Consider the following 21,964-nt stretch of genomic DNA (forward strand, 5'->3'; position numbering starts at 1 on the left):
ACAATATTGTTCAAAAGTTTAGTGTCAGTAAGTGTTTTTTTTTTTTTACTGAAATTAATACTTTTAATCAGCAAGGACACATTAAATTGATCAAAAGTGACAGTAAAGACATTTATAATGTTCCAAAAGATTTTTATTTTAAATAAATGTTGTTTATTAGAACTTTGTATCATAGTTTCCACAAATTATGAAGCAGCACGATTATCTTTCAGTATATACTTTACCAGTGAAATTTCACAGTTCTCAAAGTTGTATTGCTGCTGTCACTTTAAGACTTAATGCACAGATTCAATGTATTACTACTAGGGTTGGGTAACGTTCTCATTTTAACCGGTACGGTACCGGTATCTCAATTTCGGTACTCAATGTTACCTTTTTCCGGTACTTTACTCTCTGTGTAATTACAAAAACACTTATTTCAGTGAAAAAAAATAAGTCCAAAAGTCTCAATTTCAACATCTTGAACATTAGGGCCCTACAAACTTTTTCTTTCTTTTATTAACCCTTTTATTTTTTGGCAAATAAAACTGAGGTTTACTGTTGAAATTAATACATGGAAGAAAAATTGTGTGAGTATTCCTTTAAAAATGTTTTAATAGGCTAATAATTGTATTATTTTTTCTACAATTAAGCGATTAATCTGTTTGTAATATTTATTTTTAGCATTTAATTGTTTTATTTAAATTTGATAGAAAATGGAATATTTAAGGATGTTCATTATACTGTACAAAAGTAATACAAGAGTAATATATTTCTGTTACATGTTAAACCGTACATTTATTTTGACAGGTTGCCATGTGTGTATACAGTTTGATGATGCTAGTATTCTCAAATTAAATGGTAAAACTCTCGCTAAGTGACTCACAGTGACTCACAGCAGCTCTGGAGATTAAGTTTTTGTGTTCATGCCGTCAAGACGCAGAGGCCGGAAATCACCGCGAGCGTCACGCGTGCTTCAATATTTGTGTAGTAAACAAAACCGTTTCCGCCATTCATACATACAGAGGCAAGCGGAACATGCAGGATTCGTATTTAAACCGTCTTTTTGCATTTTAATATCCACAGACTAGTTCATATCGCAATTCGAATTAAGTGGCAGACAGTGGCTACTTTTGATTTATTCGTCCAAAATTTACGAATTCCATGGCATTCCGCGCTATAGAGTAAATTACGTTTTTATGAATGGACTCCACGATCCCATCCGCATTTTCGCAGAAACCACATGGCCCTAGAAATGTAACCACACTTCAGAACATTTCGGCTTACCCTGTGTGTTGTTTGAACTAGTTGCAGAGGTGACTTCACGTCACAGGCTTTCTCTTTCTCTCTCTGTAGCGTATGCGCCCAGATGCGTTCTCAGGTACCGAAATTTGGCACCGATTGAATAGGTACTCGGTATTATCGACGCAATTCGGTCGGTACCCTTAAAAGTACTGAGTTCGGTACCCAACCCTAATTGCTGCACATCAGAAACTCTAACAAACGTTTGCTCACTTAAAAGCAGGGTAGGTGATTTAGTTAAAAAAAAATTTTTGTTATGCTGGTTGAAAGTCTCTTCACATCTTGATAGCAATCACTGAGTTAAATGCTCTAAATGTTATATTTATATCGTCAAATTTATAATATTTATATAGTCTTCGTCCAAAATTTACGAATTCCATGGCATTCCGCGCTATAGAGTAAATTACGTTTTTATGAATGGACTCCACGATCCCATCCGCATTTTCGCAGAAACCACATGGCCCTAGAAATGTAACCACACTTCAGAACATTATGGCTTACCCTGTGTGTTGTTTGAACTAGTTGCAGAGGTGACTTCACGTCACAGGCTTTCTCTTTCTCTCTCTGTAGCGTATGCGCCCAGATGCGTTCTCAGGTACCGAAATTTGGCACCGATTGAATAGGTACTCGGTATTATCGACGCAATTCGGTCGGTACCCTTAAAGGTACTGAGTTCGGTACCCAACCCTAATTGCTGCACATCAGAAACTCTAACAAACGTTTGCTCACTTAAAAGCAGGGTAGGTGATTTAGTTAAAAAAAATTTTTTGTTATGCTGGTTGAAAGTCTCTTCACATCTTGATAGCAATCACTGAGTTAAATGCTCTAAATGTTATATTTATATCGTCAAATTTATAATATTTATATAGTCTGTGGAAGGCATAGGACCATAAAAATGCTCATCCAGTCATATTCCTCGGTCCGAGGGCTACGATAGGCTGTCCTTGCTGCCTATTAATGTATGTATTTGCATACATCTGCGCACAATTCACGCAGACATGATACGTCATCAGCGTGTTCTGTTATGCTATTGCAGACCAAGTGAGAATGGATTATTATTGTAATATTATGCGCTTTGTACTGTAATGTTTTCAATGAATGAGACATGAGGTAATCTGACAGCAATGCATTCAACGCCGTCTCGTGTCACTGGTTAGTCTCTGCTCTGCGCGTTCATGTGTTTTGGAGGAGGCGTGGCTTTGGAGAGTGATTTGCAGGGAGGGTGGGATCTTATGCTTTCAAAGCTAGCTTGCTATTGCTAGCCTCTTTGAAATTGCCTACCCTGCATTTAAGATATAACTGATGCAAGTAATCGCTAACATGGCCGTTTTTCGATATATCAAGCACGCTGCAAAAGTAACCTTAACTTTTTTCCAACCAGTTTGAACGATAACGTATAACAATTCCGCTGGTTGAAAATGTTGAACCATTATACCGGCCACCCTTTAATACATGTATAAGAATGCAATCCCACACAGGCACCTCCGTTAACTTTTTCGAATGATGATGCTAATTAAATGTTGAATTATTGTTGAACCAATTTGTTGAAATGGAGAGTTTAGAAAAGGGCATTTGCAAAAATTATTTAAACAACTTCTTAACAATATTGTTATTTTTTACTCCTGAGGTTTAATTAAAATGCTATTAAAACATTTCAACACTCTCCTGCTCACAAGTCGTGAAATCAATGCACTGAAACTGTCTTTGGGAATCTAATGACCAAATAAAAAGCATCTTAAAGTCATTGTCATACACATTGCATTGGTTAAAGGAACACTCCACTATTTTTGAAAATAAGCTCATTTTCCGACTCCCCTAGAGTTAAACAGTTGAGTTTTACCGTTTTCGAATCCATTCAGCCGATCTCCGGGTCTGGCGGTAGCACTTTTAGCTGTAGCTTAGCATAGATCATTGAATCTGATTAGACCGTTAGCATCTCGCTCAAAAGTGACCAAAGAGTTTCTATATTTTTCCTATTTAAAACTTGACACTTCTGTAGTTACATTGTGCACTAAGACCGACGGAAAATGAAAAGTTGGGATTTTCGAGGCCGATATGGCTAGGAACTATACTCTCATTCCGGCGTAATAATCAAGGAACTTTGCTGCCGTACCATGTGTGCAGCAGCCGCAATGATATTACGCAGCGCCTGAAAATAGGCTTATTGGAAGTTACCTAGCTGGGGACTATTTTCAGGCGCTGCGTAAAACTTCACTGAGTGTAATTTAAGCAGTTGTATAGCCTTCAAATCAGTCAATTTTAACCTTCAATATTATTGTAATGTAGTACCAACTGACTCATGAATATTTTACAGCATTAGTTGAGAGATTTTATTTCCTTGAGAAAATTTGGCATGTACTGTACCTGATGTATATCCAAAATAATCGATATTGAATCGAATTGGTAATCGAATCAAATCACGAGCTTGTGAATGAGAATCTAATCGAATCTCTGTCAAAACCCAGTCCTACTGAAATATTATTGGGTAAACTGGTAGAGGGCGGAGTCACAAAGACCAAAACAAAAACAGACATTCCGACATGGAACACACAATTAAAAATCGAATAACTGGCTGTAGCATTTATTTTTGGAGAAACAGTTATGTGAACTTGGCATGTTTCCTTAATATCTGCAAATGTATTATGTTATGGTATTTTTATGCTTTAGTACAGTCAAAACAAAAATACATACATACAGCACCTTTAACCTCTTATATTTAGTATTTGTATCACCCTAGTATTTGTAGAATGGAATAACTTCACTGATGCCATGTTCAGTGCTAGTCAACATATTTAAATGCTTTCTGTTTGTGTCCAGAGTAATCTGTGCTATTCAGTAAGCTTCCAACCACAGTCACTGACTATTTCTGGACATCCACCACACAGTGCCAACCTGTACTTTTCACTGCCCTTTCCTAGAAGTAGCTTTTTGATTTCATACATGGGTGCCTGTAAGATGATGACAGTTTTTTTTGGTCCTTCCGGCTGTACTTACCTACATTCTTCACAGGGTTTGTTTTCTGACCACTCTTTTTCAGCTTGCGGTGTTATATTTAGATGCTCTGTTTTAGACTATGCAAGATATTTTTAGTTGCATGGCTGTCAGTAAGTCTGAGGGTCAGGCATTGTTGCTCGAATAAGACCGGACTGAATAGCTGTCCGAGCCTCAAATATAAGCTGACGCAGTCATGCTATTGAATGAGCTGTCATCTGGGTCAAGAGGTTCAGAGGTGGTTTTGGCCACTCAAGAGTTTCCTGATGACAGCTAAAGCACTCTTTAGAGATACACCTGCTGCACTACAGTAAATCAAGTCCAAAAATCTGAAATGTGCAGCAGGACAGTAGCGCTTTCAATTAATTGCTTGAAGAGGGTTTTTCTGTAATATGGTGGAATATTTTTTCCACCTTTTCAACAGGCACTCATCTATTTGCACTCATCTAGTTATAGATCTTGTAGACTAGTGAACGATTCATCCATGTACACTCTCCGAAAAAGATAAAGGGCCATCACTGGGGCGGTACCCTAAGGTACGAAAGCTAAAAAGTACATCTTTTTACCTTATTTACTATGGGATTACAATTCTGCCACAATTCTGCATGCGAAAGATCATATTTTGAGCACGCAAACTGAGTTTTGTGGAGAAAATGTTTGTCTCGCAAAGAAGAAAGTATTTAGAGCGCAAGAAAATCAATTTTGCATTTAAAATACGTTTTTGGATGTGTGCAGACCTTCTCTTTTGCGGAAAAAAATATAATCAGAATATCAACTTGAATAATAATTATGCATGTACTGTATTTTTCCTCTTCTGCTATCAAGGTAATGCAAGAAATGTTGTGATTGGTTGTCAAGGCAGCCAATCAGAATTTAGCAGCCTCGGTCTCTGATTGGCTGGAATTATGGCACATTGTAACGCTGGGGTGTGTTGAGCACGCCAGCTGTTGGCATTTAACGAGCACTGAGGGCGGGCATCAGGTGAGCAAGCTAGTGAAACGTTGCACGCGCAAAAGAGAAGGCCGCACACATCCAAAAACTTATTTTAAATGCAAAATTGATTTCCGTGCACTCGAAAGACTTTTTTCTTTGCGAAAGGAACATTTTCTCCACAAAACTCAGATCGCATGTGTGCAAAATGCTCTTTTGTGCGCTCAAAAATATGATCTTTCGCGTGCAGAATTGTGGCAGAATTGTAATCCCATAATTTACCCCTAAAGTGTACTTTTGAAAAGGGTACCGACCCAGTTTTGTACTGTTGTTTTGATCTTGTAATTTTTATTCAAAATGCAACTTGATCTTCCAGTGAAACGGCAGACTTCTCTCTGGGGTCATATGCCTGATTTCTCCAATCATTCAGTTCACTTAAATCCTGTCGCTTTCATACAATTCTCTGCAAAATCACATTCAGATCTGCCTCCATCCAATCAACAACTGTTGGACAGCACTGAGTCCCTGTGCTTTTATTTTTCAATAATCCATTAGTCTTGAATGTAAGTCTTGAAAAAAAGACCTGTCAGTACTTCAGTTTCACCACAAACTTTAGCTCAACTGGTATAGAACAGCACTAGTAATACCAAGGTCATGGGTTCGATTCCTAGGGAACACATGTACTGATAAAAGTGTAGCTTGAATTTGTTATACACGCAAGTCACTTTTGATTAAAGTGGCTACAAACACAACAAGCATAACTATAGGTAAACCTTCATCATATGAGTTTAAAGTCCAAAGTTACAGCTTAGCCTAAATTTGTCATAAAGGGGCACTAAGTTACTTATGCACTACTAAATATTTTTGCGTTACACGTTAAACTTAGTTGAAATGTAACTATATATAAACTAAATATTTACGGAACCCTTTGAGCAGGAGTAACGTTTGGAATAAAACAGCAGTAAGCTTTAATAAGCTTTAATAAGCTTGCTTTACCTGACAGACTAACAATCCTTCAGACATATCTGATAATGATAATAATAAATAAATTCCATTTCGGAAGTTATTATTATTTTTTGTATCAGTATTTAACAACACTAGTTTAGGGTCATTTCTCACTATTAACTAGTTGCTTATAAGCATGCATATTACTAGCATATTGTCTGTATATTAGTACTTCTAAAACACATATTAATGTCTTATTTTGCATGACCATATTTTAGATCCCTTAAGCCAACCCATACCTAAACTTAACAACTACTAATAATAAGCAGCAAATTAGGAGTTTAATGAGGCAAAAGTCGTAGTTAATAGTTAGTTAATAGTGAGAATTGGTCCTTACAATAAACTGTGACCCAGTATTTATTTATTCTTCCTGAATTATTGAAGTTAAATGTCATATTGCATGACTACGCGTTACTTTACGGAGCGTTTATGACCTACTAGCTGTATTCTGCCTGAAGAACTAATGGTGCAACCAAATACGGTACAGTAACAAACTAGCTAGTAGTTGCTAAACGTCTGGGTTCCAATTTAAGTAAGATCTTGCAAACGGCTGGTGCAACCCTGCTCTACATCTATAGGGTTTAAGATCGTTCAGACATCCTTAAAAAAAGCTAATTATCCAATTGTGCCTTGGATTTGCGCTGTGTGCATATAGTCACATTGTTCACCGCTGCTCTGCAGACTTTGTTCTCTGCTAGTGAAAGGTGTGAAGGACAAGAGCTCTAAAAAAAGAGCGCAGGGGGCTTATGGGCAATTGCCCACTGGAATAATGGCCACTGTTGATAAATAGATGACTGTGGCACCTGAGTTAGCGGGGGCTCTGGGGCCTCCAGTTGCCATGGCGACAGAATTCCAAGGCTCTCCATTGGCTGATGCATTGGACAGCTGATGGGGGTTTGGAGAGACGAATAAAGGGCCAGGATTTGTCTCAACTGGGAGTCGAAGCTAGGTGTATTTTGTGTCGTCTGTAACGATTACAAGGCGATTTGCTCTGATTGTTCTCGTAAACTTTAATTTTTGGAGCTTTTAAAGATTATTTGGCACCTAGAGAAAGCAGCCAAACATACCATGCCTGGCGTCAGATTGGACCCCACGCCAGATCAAGGCGACCAAGTCAGTCTCCAGGGCAATCTGGATCAAGATTGTGCCGAGTCGGGCCTAGAGGCCGTGATCGGAGACCTCCTGTTACAGACGGTTGCAGATGATGAAGACGAAAAAGCAACTGATGAACGTTTTTATGAGCTGGAACTCAGTCTTCAGCGAGCCGTGCAAGAGGTACATTGCGATTTGAAGGTTTTCGGCAAAGCTATACAGGCGCGTCTGGAGGAAGCGACAGCCCAGGTCACGCCTGTTGTTGAGGCCATCGCCGCCTTACAGCAGGAGAACACGAGTTTAAGGATCCAGCAGGAGACGCTTGCAAGGCAAGTAATGGAGCTTTGCAGTGCCCTTGGACTGCCTGAACCGAAACTGACGCAAGAGCAAGACGTCGATCCAGCAAACGGCAATCCATCTGATGGTGAAGTCAACCCAGTGCTACACCCTCCTACCTTTGCTGCAGTTTGCCGCACATCATCTGTGTCATCTCCCACCGGCAGGGTCTCGCGTAGCAATAGCATGGTAGTATAAGTGTGGCTTTTTTTCCCAGACATTTAGTACTTTTGTTAAGGCAAAGAATCAGTTTTGCAATTTAAAGTGAGCTAAAAACAGACTTGGATTGGGACGTGAACCATATTTGGAGACCACTTGGGGTGGCTCTTTTGCTTTGGGCCAGTTTACCACTAATTGCAATGCCCTGGTCACCAAGAACACCTAGCATTGTGTTTTGCAAAAATGATTTCATTCAGTAGGTAACTGACTCAGAAAGATGCATATTATAAGCTTTTGCCAAATGAAACTAGTAGTATTTTGCATATTTATGCTTACGAATGATAGAAAATGGTTTTCCTTTATGAATCTGCTGTCATCATTTGGATGGCTTTGGTTTGGAAAGCATAATTTTCCACTATGTATTATTATTAGTCATCTGCACTCGTGGTGAATAATGTGGACTGGAAAAATCTGCCAAGGAAACCATCTAAATGTAGGTGATTGGGTTAAAGCTTTAAAATGCTAAAGATTTTCTTTCATTGAAGCTTGTGCCATACTTTTGCTCTTTCTTCACAAATAGACTCACAGACTTACCATCAAAGATCCCATCTGGTATAAATATTTCATTTTAACTTATGCTTCAAATAGATTTTATGGCTTAGTGCAGTACATTTGAAAACAAAATGAATCATATGGCCCATTAATGTCTGATTAATTGAAAGTCTTAGTGTCTGACTTTGCTTCCAGGAAGAGATTTGATTCAGTCAGATCAGATTTTCCAGGGATCTCTTGATTTAGGGTAAGTTACGCTCTAGATATAGTGCAAGTAGTTCATTGAGCAGGAAAGTTGGTGGTAATTTAGTTTTGCATGCATGTGCTAAAGTGAATATTAATTTCCTAGATTTGGAAACTGTAGTAAGGTTTGTGCACTACTTGAAATATGCCTTAGCATTTAAAAAGTGGGCTAAAACCTGTCTGAAATAGGCTAGTGTGAAGCAAAGCCTTGTTAATCAGGGATTAGTAAGAGGTAAAAAGATAGTAACTCGTTGTGGCACCAGATTTGCAGTGGGCATTAGGGTCGTTTTCTGCATAAGTCTATTGCAGGTCTTTGTATGTGTTTGGTGATGTGCATTATTGTGTGTGGATGCCAGACTCTCATTTAAGAAATAGCACTTTTGCATTATATACCCATTTTTTTATAGGGCTGCCAAAGTTAGCACATTGCCTTATGAGATTAATTAACTGTTAAGTTCATTTAACACCCCTAATGCATTTACCTGATTTGACATAATTGCTTCATTGTAGGGTTCAACAGTGCGAGCGCTTCACTTGCATTTGCGAATAAAAATAGATGTGGGCGAACTGTAAAATGTATTTAGGAGCATTTGTGCGATTAAAACCAAAGTATTAAATATCTTAAATGGTGTAACAAAAGTGTAATTATCATTTTAATTTGGGGACGGAAAAGCAGGAATCACGATACAGCCTAATGTGATTATTAAACATAGAAAGGCTATGATTTCATGAAATAAATAAATATGAGCACTGCACAATTCAAAGTAAAAATGTGGCACTGTTTTGTATTCCGCAGGCTTGCGGTTTCAGATCAGTTCATAATCAATGAAAACCGCACATTTATGCCAAATGATTGCTTATGATTGTCTGTTGATTAATTATGACAATGTTTACTTTGTTGTTTATATTGTAATACGTTGTAAATGGCTATAAGAGTGCATATTTTATTTTTATTTTTTGAATGAGCAACCAACAGCAGCAAAAATAATAGACATTTCAAAATAAGAGTCATTGCATATTTTAAACTTGTTTATAATTAGAAGTCATGCATGGATAAAAAAAAATTTCTACTGGTTTTTATTGGTATTTATCTAGCATTTAATAAGCCGTAAACACTAGTAAATTCCATCTGGGCTGCCTCGTCACAGGAAGAAAACTGAATATTATTTAGCACATTATTTAATATATTGTTTATAACAGTTTATGTGTGTGTGTGTGTGTGATTATATAATAAAATAACATTAGTACAGTTTAAAGCTGAAATATTAAAAAAAATAATCTATTGTACTTTCTGTATTCTAATCAATTAAATCTTTTTGCTTGTTTTGCTTGTACTGTAAATTTCTTGTATCCTTTTATTAAGAAAAAATTATTAAAAACGTTTTTCAATGCGCTCCTAAATTTTCAACAAACATACTTCTTGGGGGAAAAAGTAAGCGTCAAGCCCTGCATTGAGATCTTCATGCGTTGAGTGATTTATTCAGATCAAATAGTTTTAAAGTTGTGCATTGTTTTGCCTTTGTCCCAAGCATTTTATACCATGGAGACCTAATTTTCCACTGTCTCAAGAGTGATAACGCTCTAAACGCTGTCGATTTCTAACCGTCCGACCCGACACGCACGTCCTTCATTGAAGCAGAGATCAGTGCAGCTCTGAGTGTGACGTGGATGAGAGCGGCAGGCCGAGGCTCTCAGGGACATTCACAGAAATCACTGAGCTCTCATTCCTGTCTAAATGTCAGCGAGCTTCCACGGCTTTTGTGTAAACACAGCTGTAGCCATAGATCAGATTCAGAAACATTCTCTCCCTTCCACCAGCCCCTTTTTCCATCTCCTTTTTCTGCTGTAATGGTTTCACTCACTCTCTGCTCTTTCTTGCCCATCTCTCCATCACTAGGTTTATTTTTGGACGGCTATTTTTATTGTTCCTGCTCTTAAGTCCTGATGTCAAATGTCCAGAGATATAAATGTCATCACTGTGTTTTAGTATCATAGTATAAGATCTTAACAGGCATCTCTGTCTGTCTGTCAGCATTATCAAGATGTTCTTCCCATACGCCAATATGATGCATTTTAACATGATAAACTTGAAATGTTGTGATGATCATGCATCTTTCTGCAATTGCGGTGACCACTTTTGAATATTATACATATAGTCTTAATTAGTTTTTCATTTTTAGAGTTCAAAATGTTCAAAATAAGTTTGAAAGCCATTTATTGTTAAATATAAAATCATAGAAGTCAGATTCTAATGAAAATGTTAGTGTAACCGCTGTTACCACAATATAAAAACACCAAAAGGACTTTGAGGAACACTTAAGTTCTTCCTTAAGCTAATGGCCATGTGTGGTGAGGCGATATGTTACAAGTCCATGAATTTAGAATTTTTGAAGGGCCTTTTTTAAAGGTGCCCTATTATGCCCCTTTTTACAAGATGAAAAATAAGTCTCTAATTGTCCCCAGAGTGTGTATGTGAAGTTTTAGCTCAAAATATCCCACAGATAATTTTTTTTATAGCTTGTTGAAATTGCCACTTTTAGCGTATGAGCCAAAACATCATTTTTGTGTATGTCCCTTTAAATGCAAATGAGCTGGTGCTCCTGCCTCCCTTTTCAGAAGAGGGCGGAGCTTCAAGATCTCATGCTCCAGCCTAGGGCTGGGCGATATAGCTAAAAAATGTATCAACGATATAATGTTTCATATTGTTCAGTATCGATAATTATTGACATTTTTATAACCTTTTTTTGAAACAAAGAGCAACAGAAATTTTTTTAACATTTAACCCCTGTATTTTTAAATTAACTCAATTTATTGAGACAACTATTTTTTTGTTGTTTTGTTTTAACAGTCAAACATAAAATAAAAATTAAACAAATATCTAATTTCTAATGTTTATATGCAGATTAAATAGGTTAAACTTTTGTCTTGTCTCCCGAGGCCAGAGCAAAATAATGCAGCACATTAAATTGCAACGCAAGGAAATAACTGTCTATAAAAAACATGCATTACGTCTAAATTAACTCATATAAATCAAATATAAATTTCGTAAATTGCATAAACAATTATGAACAAAACAGCATCACGTATTTATGCATTGCTTAATACAAAGAGCTGAAACACCGATCGCACAGATTGCATTTAAAAACATAAGAGACGCAGTGAAAAGGAATAAACCTCCACAGACTCGTGACGTGTTTTCTAAAAGTTTAAACTGTTTTAACTTTGCATGAATTGTCCCCAGAGTGTGTATGTGAAGTTTTAGCTCAAAATATCCCACAGATAATTTTTTTTATAGCTTGTTGAAATTGCCACTTTTAGGGTATGAGCCAAAACATGCCATTTTTGTGTATGTCCCTTTAAATGCAAATGAGCTGGTGCTCCTGCCTCCCTTTTCAGAAGAGGGCGGAGCTTCAAGATCTCATGCTCCAGCCTAGGGCTGGGCGATATAGCTAAAAAATGTATCAACGATATAATGTTTCATATTGTTCAGTATCGATAATTATTGACATTTTTATAATCTTTTTTAAAACAAAGAGCAACAGAAATTTTTTTAACATTTAACCCCTGTATTTTTAAATTAACTCAATTTATTGAGACAACTTTTTGTTGTTGTTTTGTTTTAACAGTCAAACATAAAATAAAAATTAAACAAATATCTAATTTCTAATGTTTATATGCAGATTAAATAGGTTAAACTTTTGTCTTGTCTCCCGAGGCCAGAGCAAAATAATGCAGCACATTAAATTGCAACGCAAGGAAATAACTGTCTATAAAAAACATGCATTACGTCTAAATTAACTCATATAAATCAAATATAAATTTCGTAAATTGCATAAACAATTATGAACAAAACAGCATCACGTATTTATGCATTGCTTAATACAAAGAGCTGAAACACCGATCGCACAGATTGCATTTAAAAACATAAGAGACGCAGTGAAAAGGAATAAACCTCCACAGACTCGTGACGTGTTTTCTAAAAGTTTAAACTGTTTTAACTTTGCATGGCTTTCTATTCATCTCTTGTGTGACACGCGAGTGCAGCAGTCATATTTGTCCTTCTAAAAAAATGCACTGAATTTGTGTTCTGTGTGAATGGCTTGGTTTCGGTTTTAACAAGATCTTCTACGCATTGAGTTACTATATATCTCTAATATTTTGAATGAATAACGCAGCAGCGGCGCGTCTCGTGGGCTAGACTAACAAAACATTAAACTACAACGTCACTTACATCATAACCGCATCTCGTGCTCCACTGATGACGCACATCTAATTAAAAACATGAGACGCAGTGAAAAGGAATAAACCTCCACAGACTCGTGACGTGTTTTCTAAAAGTTTAAACTGTTTTAACTTTGCATGGCTTTCTATTCATCTCTTGTGTGACACGCGAGTGCAGCAGTCATATTTGTCCTTCTAAAAAAATGCACTGAATTTGTGTTCTGTGTGAATGGCTTGGTTTCGGTTTTAACAAGATCTTCTACGCATTGAGTTACTATATATCTCTAATATTTTGAATGAATAACGCAGCAGCGGCGCGTCTCGTGGGCTAGACTAACAAAACATTAAACTACAACGTCACTTACATCATAACCGCATCTCGTGCTCCACTGATGACGCACATCTAACATTGTATTGTACTATTTGTGCATTCAAATGCAAATATTCATTTTAAATTCGACTAATATTCTTTTTTATTTTATTTTATTCACAATCTCCTCGTCACAGGCAGGCACAGCACTCATGTTCGTGTTTGTGTGTGCTGTCTGCGTCACTCATAGCACATGCCTATATCGTGCACTATATCACATTTTTTAAATATCGTTATCGAAGGTGTACCGTCGATAAATATCGATACCGTTTTATCGCCCAGGCCTTCTCCAGCATACCAGTAGCAACAAAACAGGACAATCTCATGCAATCTGATTGTCCTGTGCAGTAAATGCGCGTTTATGAATTACACAGACGGAGATCACGGCACGATAAAAATAACGACATAGTTGGTCTCATGTTGCATTTGCGTGCTATCACATTATGAGCTTGACAAATTCAAACGGTTGACTTCACATTGCTTTCATATGCAATTTTTAACTACCACATTCCTATTTACGATCATTCTGGTAGCTCGTGAAGGCAGCATCAGTGAAAACAGGCAGAGACAATGGTAGCTTTAGCAACATTAGCCTTACAGAGTGCCAAGAAGCTCTTTAGGAAAACAAAATGTGACGCGGGATGCTTACTTTGTCTGGAGCTGAAGTTCGCGCACAAAGCGTTGGTATCGATCCCTCTTTCAGAAGCAATCTTTGAATAACTCAAGCGCTGAACTGACCCTCGTTTGTGAGGCAGTCTGGCGTAAAATGATTCGCACAAACATACTGGACTTCTCCGTTTTTTTTCTGGGACATTTCCTTCGAAAATGAAATTTAACCACCGTGTCTTCAGCAGTCTATGGAGACTCCTATGTTCATTGGTGCATCCCAACACACAACACTTGTAATGCCTCTTTGGCGCTGACATTGTATCTCCAGCAGCTACAGCAAGAAAACGGTAATGGCGGACCGCTGCTTCTCACTCAGGGCGGGGTCTATGCTAGTAGGGCAGAGAGTGTCACAAATGGGTGGGATTTTCCCGAGTATGACGTCATTATAGGGAGGAATCTGGAACCGCTCGTTTGGAGAGACTGTTTATGATTTATTGGGATTATAAAACAATGAGTGGGTGGATTTTTACCATTATAGGCTGGTTGTTTTCACACTGCGGCCACACAAATGTGTTCAAACACCTTATAAAAGTGATTTTTGCATAATAGGTCACCTTTAAATCTTCAGTTATCTTATTTATGCTATATAACCCTGCAGCACCATTTATTTGTTTAATGAGATTGTTGGAAATATTGATATACCATTGATAAGATAAATGGCAAATTATCAGTAAATTATTGTTTTCTAGTTTTAATGCGGTTTAATGTTGTCACCCTAATTCTCATGCAGTCCTTCAGTTTATTCGTAACTACAGTGCTTTGTTAAAGGATAGCATGACTTTAGTTTCACTAGTTTAAATTATAAGTATCTTAATATAAATCAGAGAAATTTACTGTAAAAATAAATCTGCATCTGTGGTTGCCAGAACTTTACCATAAGAAATATGGTAGCAACATTAAACTTAAACTTACAGTAAAAAAGCCTTTTATTTCATTAACTTGAAATAATGTAATGTACTAAATATATACCCATATACCAATAAACTAAAATAAAATTTTTTGTTTTATAAATAATATACTGACAACCCTGTTAAAAACACAGGTGGTCATGAGAAAGTCACATTATGAGTCGAAGTTCATCACAAGTAGCTTTTCCACATGCTGAGGTGAATACTAATGTACAGAAGATACACGGTTTGATGCACACAAATACAAATCACCATCATGGTAACACAAATGACATGAAATAATGTAATAATCATTCATATATCAACATAACAATATGTACAGAAGAAACCGTAATTTAAATGAAAAACTATTAAATGTGAGCTGGGAAAGTAACAAAGATGTTCTTTTCACCAAAAAACTATTCATTTAACCGTATTTTACTGTAAAATGACATGAAATGTCACAATATATATACGAAAGTAAGGGAACTTACCGTTAACCAATGAACAGGTTTTTACTGTAGCATATGTGTTTTGCCAATAAAATTATGATTATAATTTTTTTTACAGTGTAGCTTTATAGTGTATCATACATACAAGCATCATGTTGTTGTGTTTTATCCCGCCGCACTCACAGATGGAGACGGAGCCCATTTCTCTTCTGGGTGAATCTGTGTGCGAGGCATCCCGGGACGTCCCTGTGCTTCCTAACGGATCATCCATGACCTCCATCAAAAGTGAGGTGCAAAGTGAGAAGCTGACCTCAGAGAAGCTGCAGGAGATTGAGGACGAGGAGATCCTGGACAAAATGGTACTGCAGTTCTCCTGCTGTTAGATACAGACATCACCAAAAAAAACAAAAAAGGGTCATTCTTTATTTGCGCTGGTGCATCCCTACTTTGCAACAGTTGAAATAAACTTTCAATACCAATATGTCATAAAATGTTTGCACATTTGTATTCTGTAGTGTGAAAATTTGTGCATGGTTAAAAGGACAGTGCACAAATATGAATTATTCAAAATTTAAATACATAGCAATACGGTTTTTTTATTAAAAAAAAGAACAAACATTTGTACAAATCTGTCTCTTGTTTGCCACTGCAACTCAAAAATGAGTCATGATGCTCATGCAGAGAGCACAGGTTTAAATTCGGCTCGCAACATTTCCGAAACTTTATAATTTTCATGAAATCAAGGTTTCAGGTTCTCTCTTTTATTTTAAGAAATTAAAAGATAATACAATTTGCCTTGTTTACTTTTTAATACAAATTACTGGTTTTATTGTGCATGAAATGTAATATAGCTATTCTGGTGCAGCTGTACACAGTCAACAAGGTGCATGGAAGGAGAAATCAAAAGTATTTTTTAACCTGTTAGTGCCCACGGTACACTGCGTGTTTTTGAGGGTTGAAACCATTAAGATTTAAGATACCATCAACACAGCAGGTACAATCTGTCTTTGTCAGACCACCAACAAGGCTTCATGCTGTGATCGTATTGTGTTTTCCAGCTAATAGCTCCCAGCTGTAGTCATCTGCAGGCATCTGTTTGCAAAAAAAAATAGTTTTCTTCCTTTTTTTCAGTGTGTTCAGAGTTCTATTGCTCAATACCAGTGAGACTTGCAGTGATTCTGAGGTTTGTAAACCTCAGGGTGTCACCTTTCAAAAGAGACCAAAACCACGCATATACTCCAAGTAGTCATCTGCAGGCATCTGTTTGCAAAAAAAAAATAGTTTTCTTCCTTTTTTTCAGTGTGTTCAGAGTTCTATTGCTCAATACCAGTGAGACTTGCAGTGATTCTGAGGTTTGTAAACCTCAGGGTGTCACCTTTCAAAAGAGACCAAAACCACGCATATACTCCAAATGGTTCAAGAACAGCATACAGTTTACTTTGGGTATGCTAAGGGGTTAAAACAAAACAAGCAACACTATTCAGAGAATGGAATTGAAAAAAATCGCTGTTTATTTCGCCAACACATTTCGGCACACGGGTTTTCATCATGTTATTGTGCATGATTCATCGATTCAGTATTACAAAGGCGATACTTATCAGTACAAAAGTACAGTGAGTTTCTGTATTATTGTTGTTGTTGTTATTATTAATTTGTATTTATTTTTTACAGCTTGATGATTGCAAAGACTTTGAAGAAAGGAAAATGATCAGGACTGCAATGAGAGAACTGCGAAAGAAAAAGCGAGGTGATTATATCTGCCTTTGTTTTCTTGTACAGTACTCATCTCTCCTTCTCCTCTTCTTTCGTTATTCTCTCTATATATTGAGGGGCGTCAACATATAAAGTCTATGAGTTCTCAGTGCCAGACTGTCTGTCTTCCTCACTTCCCTTCTGTTGAGTGCTGTTTCTCTCTCTTTGCTCTCAGAGGCTAGGCTGGGATGCACACAAGAGGAAATGGGTAGGGTTTCTGGATTGTGTGTGTTTTTGCCCTACTGCCCCTTTGCTAATGCCCAGGGCCTTGGTGAAGGGTCAGTTAGGCTTCATTTGGCTATTGACTTGGTTTGTATTTGCAGAGACGGTATGTTGTTTTTAAGGTGCCACGTGTGATTGGTGTGATCTGGTCATGTTGTTTGACCATGCATGACATTTATGTGTTTTGTTATCATATGGTACTGCTTGCTTTGTGTTTGCTTGATAAAATGTACAAACATATGTTCATCTATATGGGGGTGTGGGGGTGTGCGATATTGACTAAAAATGATATATCTGTATGTTCTGGGGTTTTGTCGATAATTAGACGATATTTTGCTGAGTTCGTGCTGATACTTTGGCTGGTTTGGGCCTGCCGTGGACAAGCTTTTCAGTGCGGTGATTTCCAGTGGCATTTTTACCTTATAAAGGCAATTTCTTCTAACCTTATTAGATGTGCACATCATCTTTTATGTCAAACTCTTAAATTAATTGGCTGTTACCAATCAAATTAGATCAATATCAACAAAATCCATTTCTGCACTGCAAAAGCTGCCGATTTGAGTGACATTTAGATGTATTTACACAGACTGTTTAATGCAGCTCAGAGGTGGAATGAATGCATTTACACAGCTGCAGTGTAAATTAGTTACATTGCAGTTACAACTGCATAAATAATATGAAATTATATTTTAAATATGAATCTAAAACCACCAGTAGGTGGTGATAAGTTGCTGTCTTAACGAGTCTCTTGAGTCATTCCTTCAACTGATTTGTTCAAAACTTCAAACGGTTGATTCATTCAGGAACGAAGCGAATGAATCATTGAATCACTAACCCGATTTGTTCAAAAATTAAGCATTACTATCTTTTGCTCAGAGACACACAAGAGTTCTGCTTTAGCTTTGTTTGAAACTGTTTTCTTTGGCAAAATAGAGCATAGATAATGACAGTAATATTGATAATATTTTTAAAATGTTACTCGCAATATTAACCTTATGTTTACTGAACTGTTGTATAAAATGAATATGCCATTTGTTGTCATAAATTGCAGTCGTGCTGATATTCAGGAAAAACAACATGACAGCTCACACATCGTTAAAACAGCAATTGCGATATTATTGTAGATGATAAATATTGCACACCCCTACTATGGTGTTAATCTAAGATCTTAACGCTTTCACACAAGTGCTTTGAATGTGATACTGATCGAATCTGAAGCGTGTGATTTCTGTCACTAGAGTTGCAAAAATTATGATTTCAAACTGGCTTCTTGAACGCACTCCCTAGTCAGATAGTCTCGCCCATGTTGATCATGATCACCCATGTATTGTGCATCCCTGATCCATCCTCCATCTTCACCCTGATTTCTCTTCCCTTCATCCTGATGCTGTGTCCTCAGATCAGAGAGAGAAGGAGCGAGATCAGCGTCTGCTGGAGCTCAGGCAGCAGCGGGAGGAGAGATCTCAGAAAGCCCGTGTGGGTGCAGACACCAGTGAGGTCGTGGTGAAGAAGATCGAGCGCTCCACTGACGGCTCCGCTATCAGTCACATCACCAATCGCGTTTCCCATTCAGGTAGCAGAGCTGTAATGTAGTGAACTCTGCTTGCTTCATTTTATTTCCCCCCTGCGGTTCACTTAAAACTCAAGGTTTATGTTCAAGTCATAGTTTAGTTTTACAAGACCCTAGGAATAAATTAAGGTCTATTTAATATCAGCAGACTCCTTTTTACACTTTTAAGAGCCCTCCAACAGGTATTTGTGTACCTTTTAAAATTGCATTCAGGTGAAATAGGTGCATGCATTTTAAAAACCCATAGTTTTTGGTGCAGGAATAAAACTTTGGAAATGGCTTAAGACTATCAAATAACACATCCTTTTTTATGAGATCACCCAAAAATATATATTATGTAATTACAACACGTATTGTGTTCCAGGTCAATTTTGGACCTGGTATCAAATGACGCTTCACACATGATGATATGCCGACTTTTTTAATCTGTTGGTTAGATTTGTCTCAAAAATGGTTTGGTAGAATATATCCAGTCCCTTTCCCATATATCTCACACACTTTTAGGACTGATTTGTGTTGGTAAACATGAATATGCACACACAAGTACTATAAACAGACAAAAGATGTAACAGACATAACAGATCAACTATATTTGGACTGCTTTTAAGTAGCCATGAGTTATAAATTCAAAGGAATTTATTAAATCCAGTTGATACTGGTATTTTTCAGATTATATGTTCTTATACATTTCATATAATGATATATTCAAATTAAACTTAAAAATTATGGCTGTCAAAATTAATGTGTTAATTGTGCAATTAATTTTTTTCAGTTTAAGGCATTAAAAATATTTAACGCAATTAACGGAGCATCCATTTTTTCCCCAGCATCCTTTGGCTAGTGTTACAGTAGACCATATGAACACGCACTCAAGCATGATAAGTCACAAAAGAGAGCTGTCTGTGAAGCAGCTCTCTGTGAACACGCACACAGAAAGCCAGAAAGCTTCAGACAGCACGCCAGTAGTGCACTGAGTTCTCTTTCACAGACAAAAACACACAAAATAAATGGTCAAAATGCCTGTTTTTGGCGAGTGACCTAGTAAAACCGTCTTAAATGTTAAAAAGTCCTAAATGACCGTAAAGAGTTGGGAGAAAGTCGGATGTGTGTCAGATCCACGTCACATGCATCAGGTTTTAAAGAGACAGCACTGCTTTTAAAGTGAAACCTGCTGCTGTCTGTATCATTTCTGTAAATCAAAGAACAGAAGAAAAAGAGAAATCACTCACTGCTCGTCGCTGATTGACTTTTGTAGCCTGAATAAAGATGAATCTCTGTTCAATTTATAGTTTATGTGAAGATTGTTTTAATTTCACTTAAAATTAAAAGTTGTTATATTTTTCAATGCCTGTTCAATGTTAAAAATAATGGCTTTCAGTTATACTGTAATGTTGAATGGCTGTAAAGCTATAAATAAGTTCCCTAAATTGAGGGAAAACTGCATGTAATAGAGACATCAGTAGCAGGATTGGTATCAGTGATACGGGCCTTCATTAATAATAAGCTACTTTGTAAAAAGATGCAATTAAACACATAACTAATATATATACCATCTTTATGTTGTTTCTACATTCATTTGGAGATTCAATGTGAAATTATGACAATATAAATAAACTATATTAATATCGCAATTAATTACAGAAAAATGTGTGATCAATTAGTTCTTTTTTTTAATCTAGTAAAAAAATTAAAAAAATTTTGCTTCACATTGATTTTTCTGTAGTTCATGTAAAATTTGAAATGTCAAAAAATCTGGATTTAATAAAAAGGGGCAAATATAGTAATAACGTGGTAATAACACAGTGCCATCCAAAAGTTTGGGATTTTGTGCATTCACTCATTATTAACATGTAAATTATCAGATACAATGTGGTTTTAGTTAAAATAATAAGTTGCACTTTATTTTACGGTATGTGCACATGCCTGTACTTACCAAAGAACGTACTGGATAATATAAGGTAACTACATCGATTAGGTTTAGGGGTAGGTTCAGGGTTAGTACCCAGTTATTACCCAGTTATTGTAATTATAACTATAACAAGTGCATAGTATGTAAATGTGGAGCAGGACTGTAAAATAAAGTGCTACCATGAGTCTTTTATAAGCTCACGCTCCACTCGGTCTAAAGTGACCCGCAAATGCAGGAATCTTTTGAGTGGATCAGGAAGGTGAAGACTTCTCTGATTGGCTGACCACTTTAAAATGAGTAACAACACTTGCAGCCTGATCCTTCAGCGACAGCCTCTTGTTCTGTATGTAACGTCATCTTTTTCCAGATAAAGTCAGTAAAATCGTAAGTAGCTTCATGTGAGGAACAGACTGAAAGTGAAATCAGTATTCACTGATTTCTGTTTTGTCGTTCATACTATTTCTTTACTAGGAATGCCACAATTCTCTATATGATATTGAATCGTTCGGTACGACATCCACGGTTCAATACATGCTTGTGAATTGCGTTTTTCCCCCGGTTTTGTTTAAATAATTTCAGTGTGTTTTAATCCTCTCCGAACTGGCTCTGTTTGTGTGCCCGTGAGTCTGCGTGCTGAGATGAGGAAACTCCTCCCCACTTGTAGCATGCATTTGAAAGAGTAACACACACCAAACATCTTCCCTTTTAATGACTCGTAATGAGAAGCGTTTCTAAGCCTGCTGTGCAATCTAGTAAAAAAATTAAAAATTTGTATATTTTTTTTAATTTTTTTTTTGCTTCACATTGATTTTTCTGTAGTTCATGTAAAATTTGAAATGTCAAAAAATCTGGATTTAATAAAAAAGGGCAAATATAGTAATAACGTGGTAATAACACAGTGCCATCCAAAAGTTTGGGATTTTGTGCATTTACTCATTATTAACATGTAAATTATCAGATACAATGTGGTTTTAGTTAAAATAATAAGTTGCACTTTATTTTACGGTATGTGCACATGCCTGTACTTACCAAAGAACGTACTGGATAATATAAGGTAACTACATCGGTTAGGTTTAGGGGTAGGTTCAGGGTTAGTACCCAGTTATTGTAATTATAACTATAACAAGTGCATAGTATGTAAATGTGGAGCAGGACTGTAAAATAAAGTGCTATCATGAGTCTTTTATAAGCTCACGCTCCACTCGGTCTAAAGTAACCCGCAAATGCAGGAATCTTTTGAGTGGATCAGGAAGGTGAAGACTTCTCTGATTGGCTGACCACTTTAAAATGAGTAACAACACTTGCAGCCTGATCCTTCAGCGA

The 21,964-nt window shown here is 36.8% G+C and overlaps 1 protein-coding gene across 1 annotated transcript in view; it reads left to right on the forward strand.

Annotated features, from left to right (window-relative positions):
* LOC107556010 (smoothelin-like) overlaps window positions 1-21,964 on the forward strand; it is a 66,593-nt gene that overhangs the window by 35,771 nt on the left and 8,858 nt on the right. Inside the window, exons 7-10 of the mRNA XM_016238976.1 lie at window positions 15,374-15,547; window positions 16,860-16,935; window positions 17,116-17,148; window positions 18,562-18,735. Of these exons, the coding sequence (XP_016094462.1) occupies window positions 15,374-15,547; window positions 16,860-16,935; window positions 17,116-17,148; window positions 18,562-18,735 (457 nt within the window). The remainder of the gene's footprint in view (window positions 1-15,373; window positions 15,548-16,859; window positions 16,936-17,115; window positions 17,149-18,561; window positions 18,736-21,964) is intronic.

The sequence above is a fragment of the Sinocyclocheilus grahami genome, unplaced genomic scaffold (genome assembly GCF_001515645.1).
Source record: "Sinocyclocheilus grahami isolate Dianchi unplaced genomic scaffold, SAMN03320097.WGS_v1.1 scaffold553.1, whole genome shotgun sequence".
NCBI lineage: Eukaryota > Metazoa > Chordata > Actinopteri > Cypriniformes > Cyprinidae > Sinocyclocheilus > Sinocyclocheilus grahami.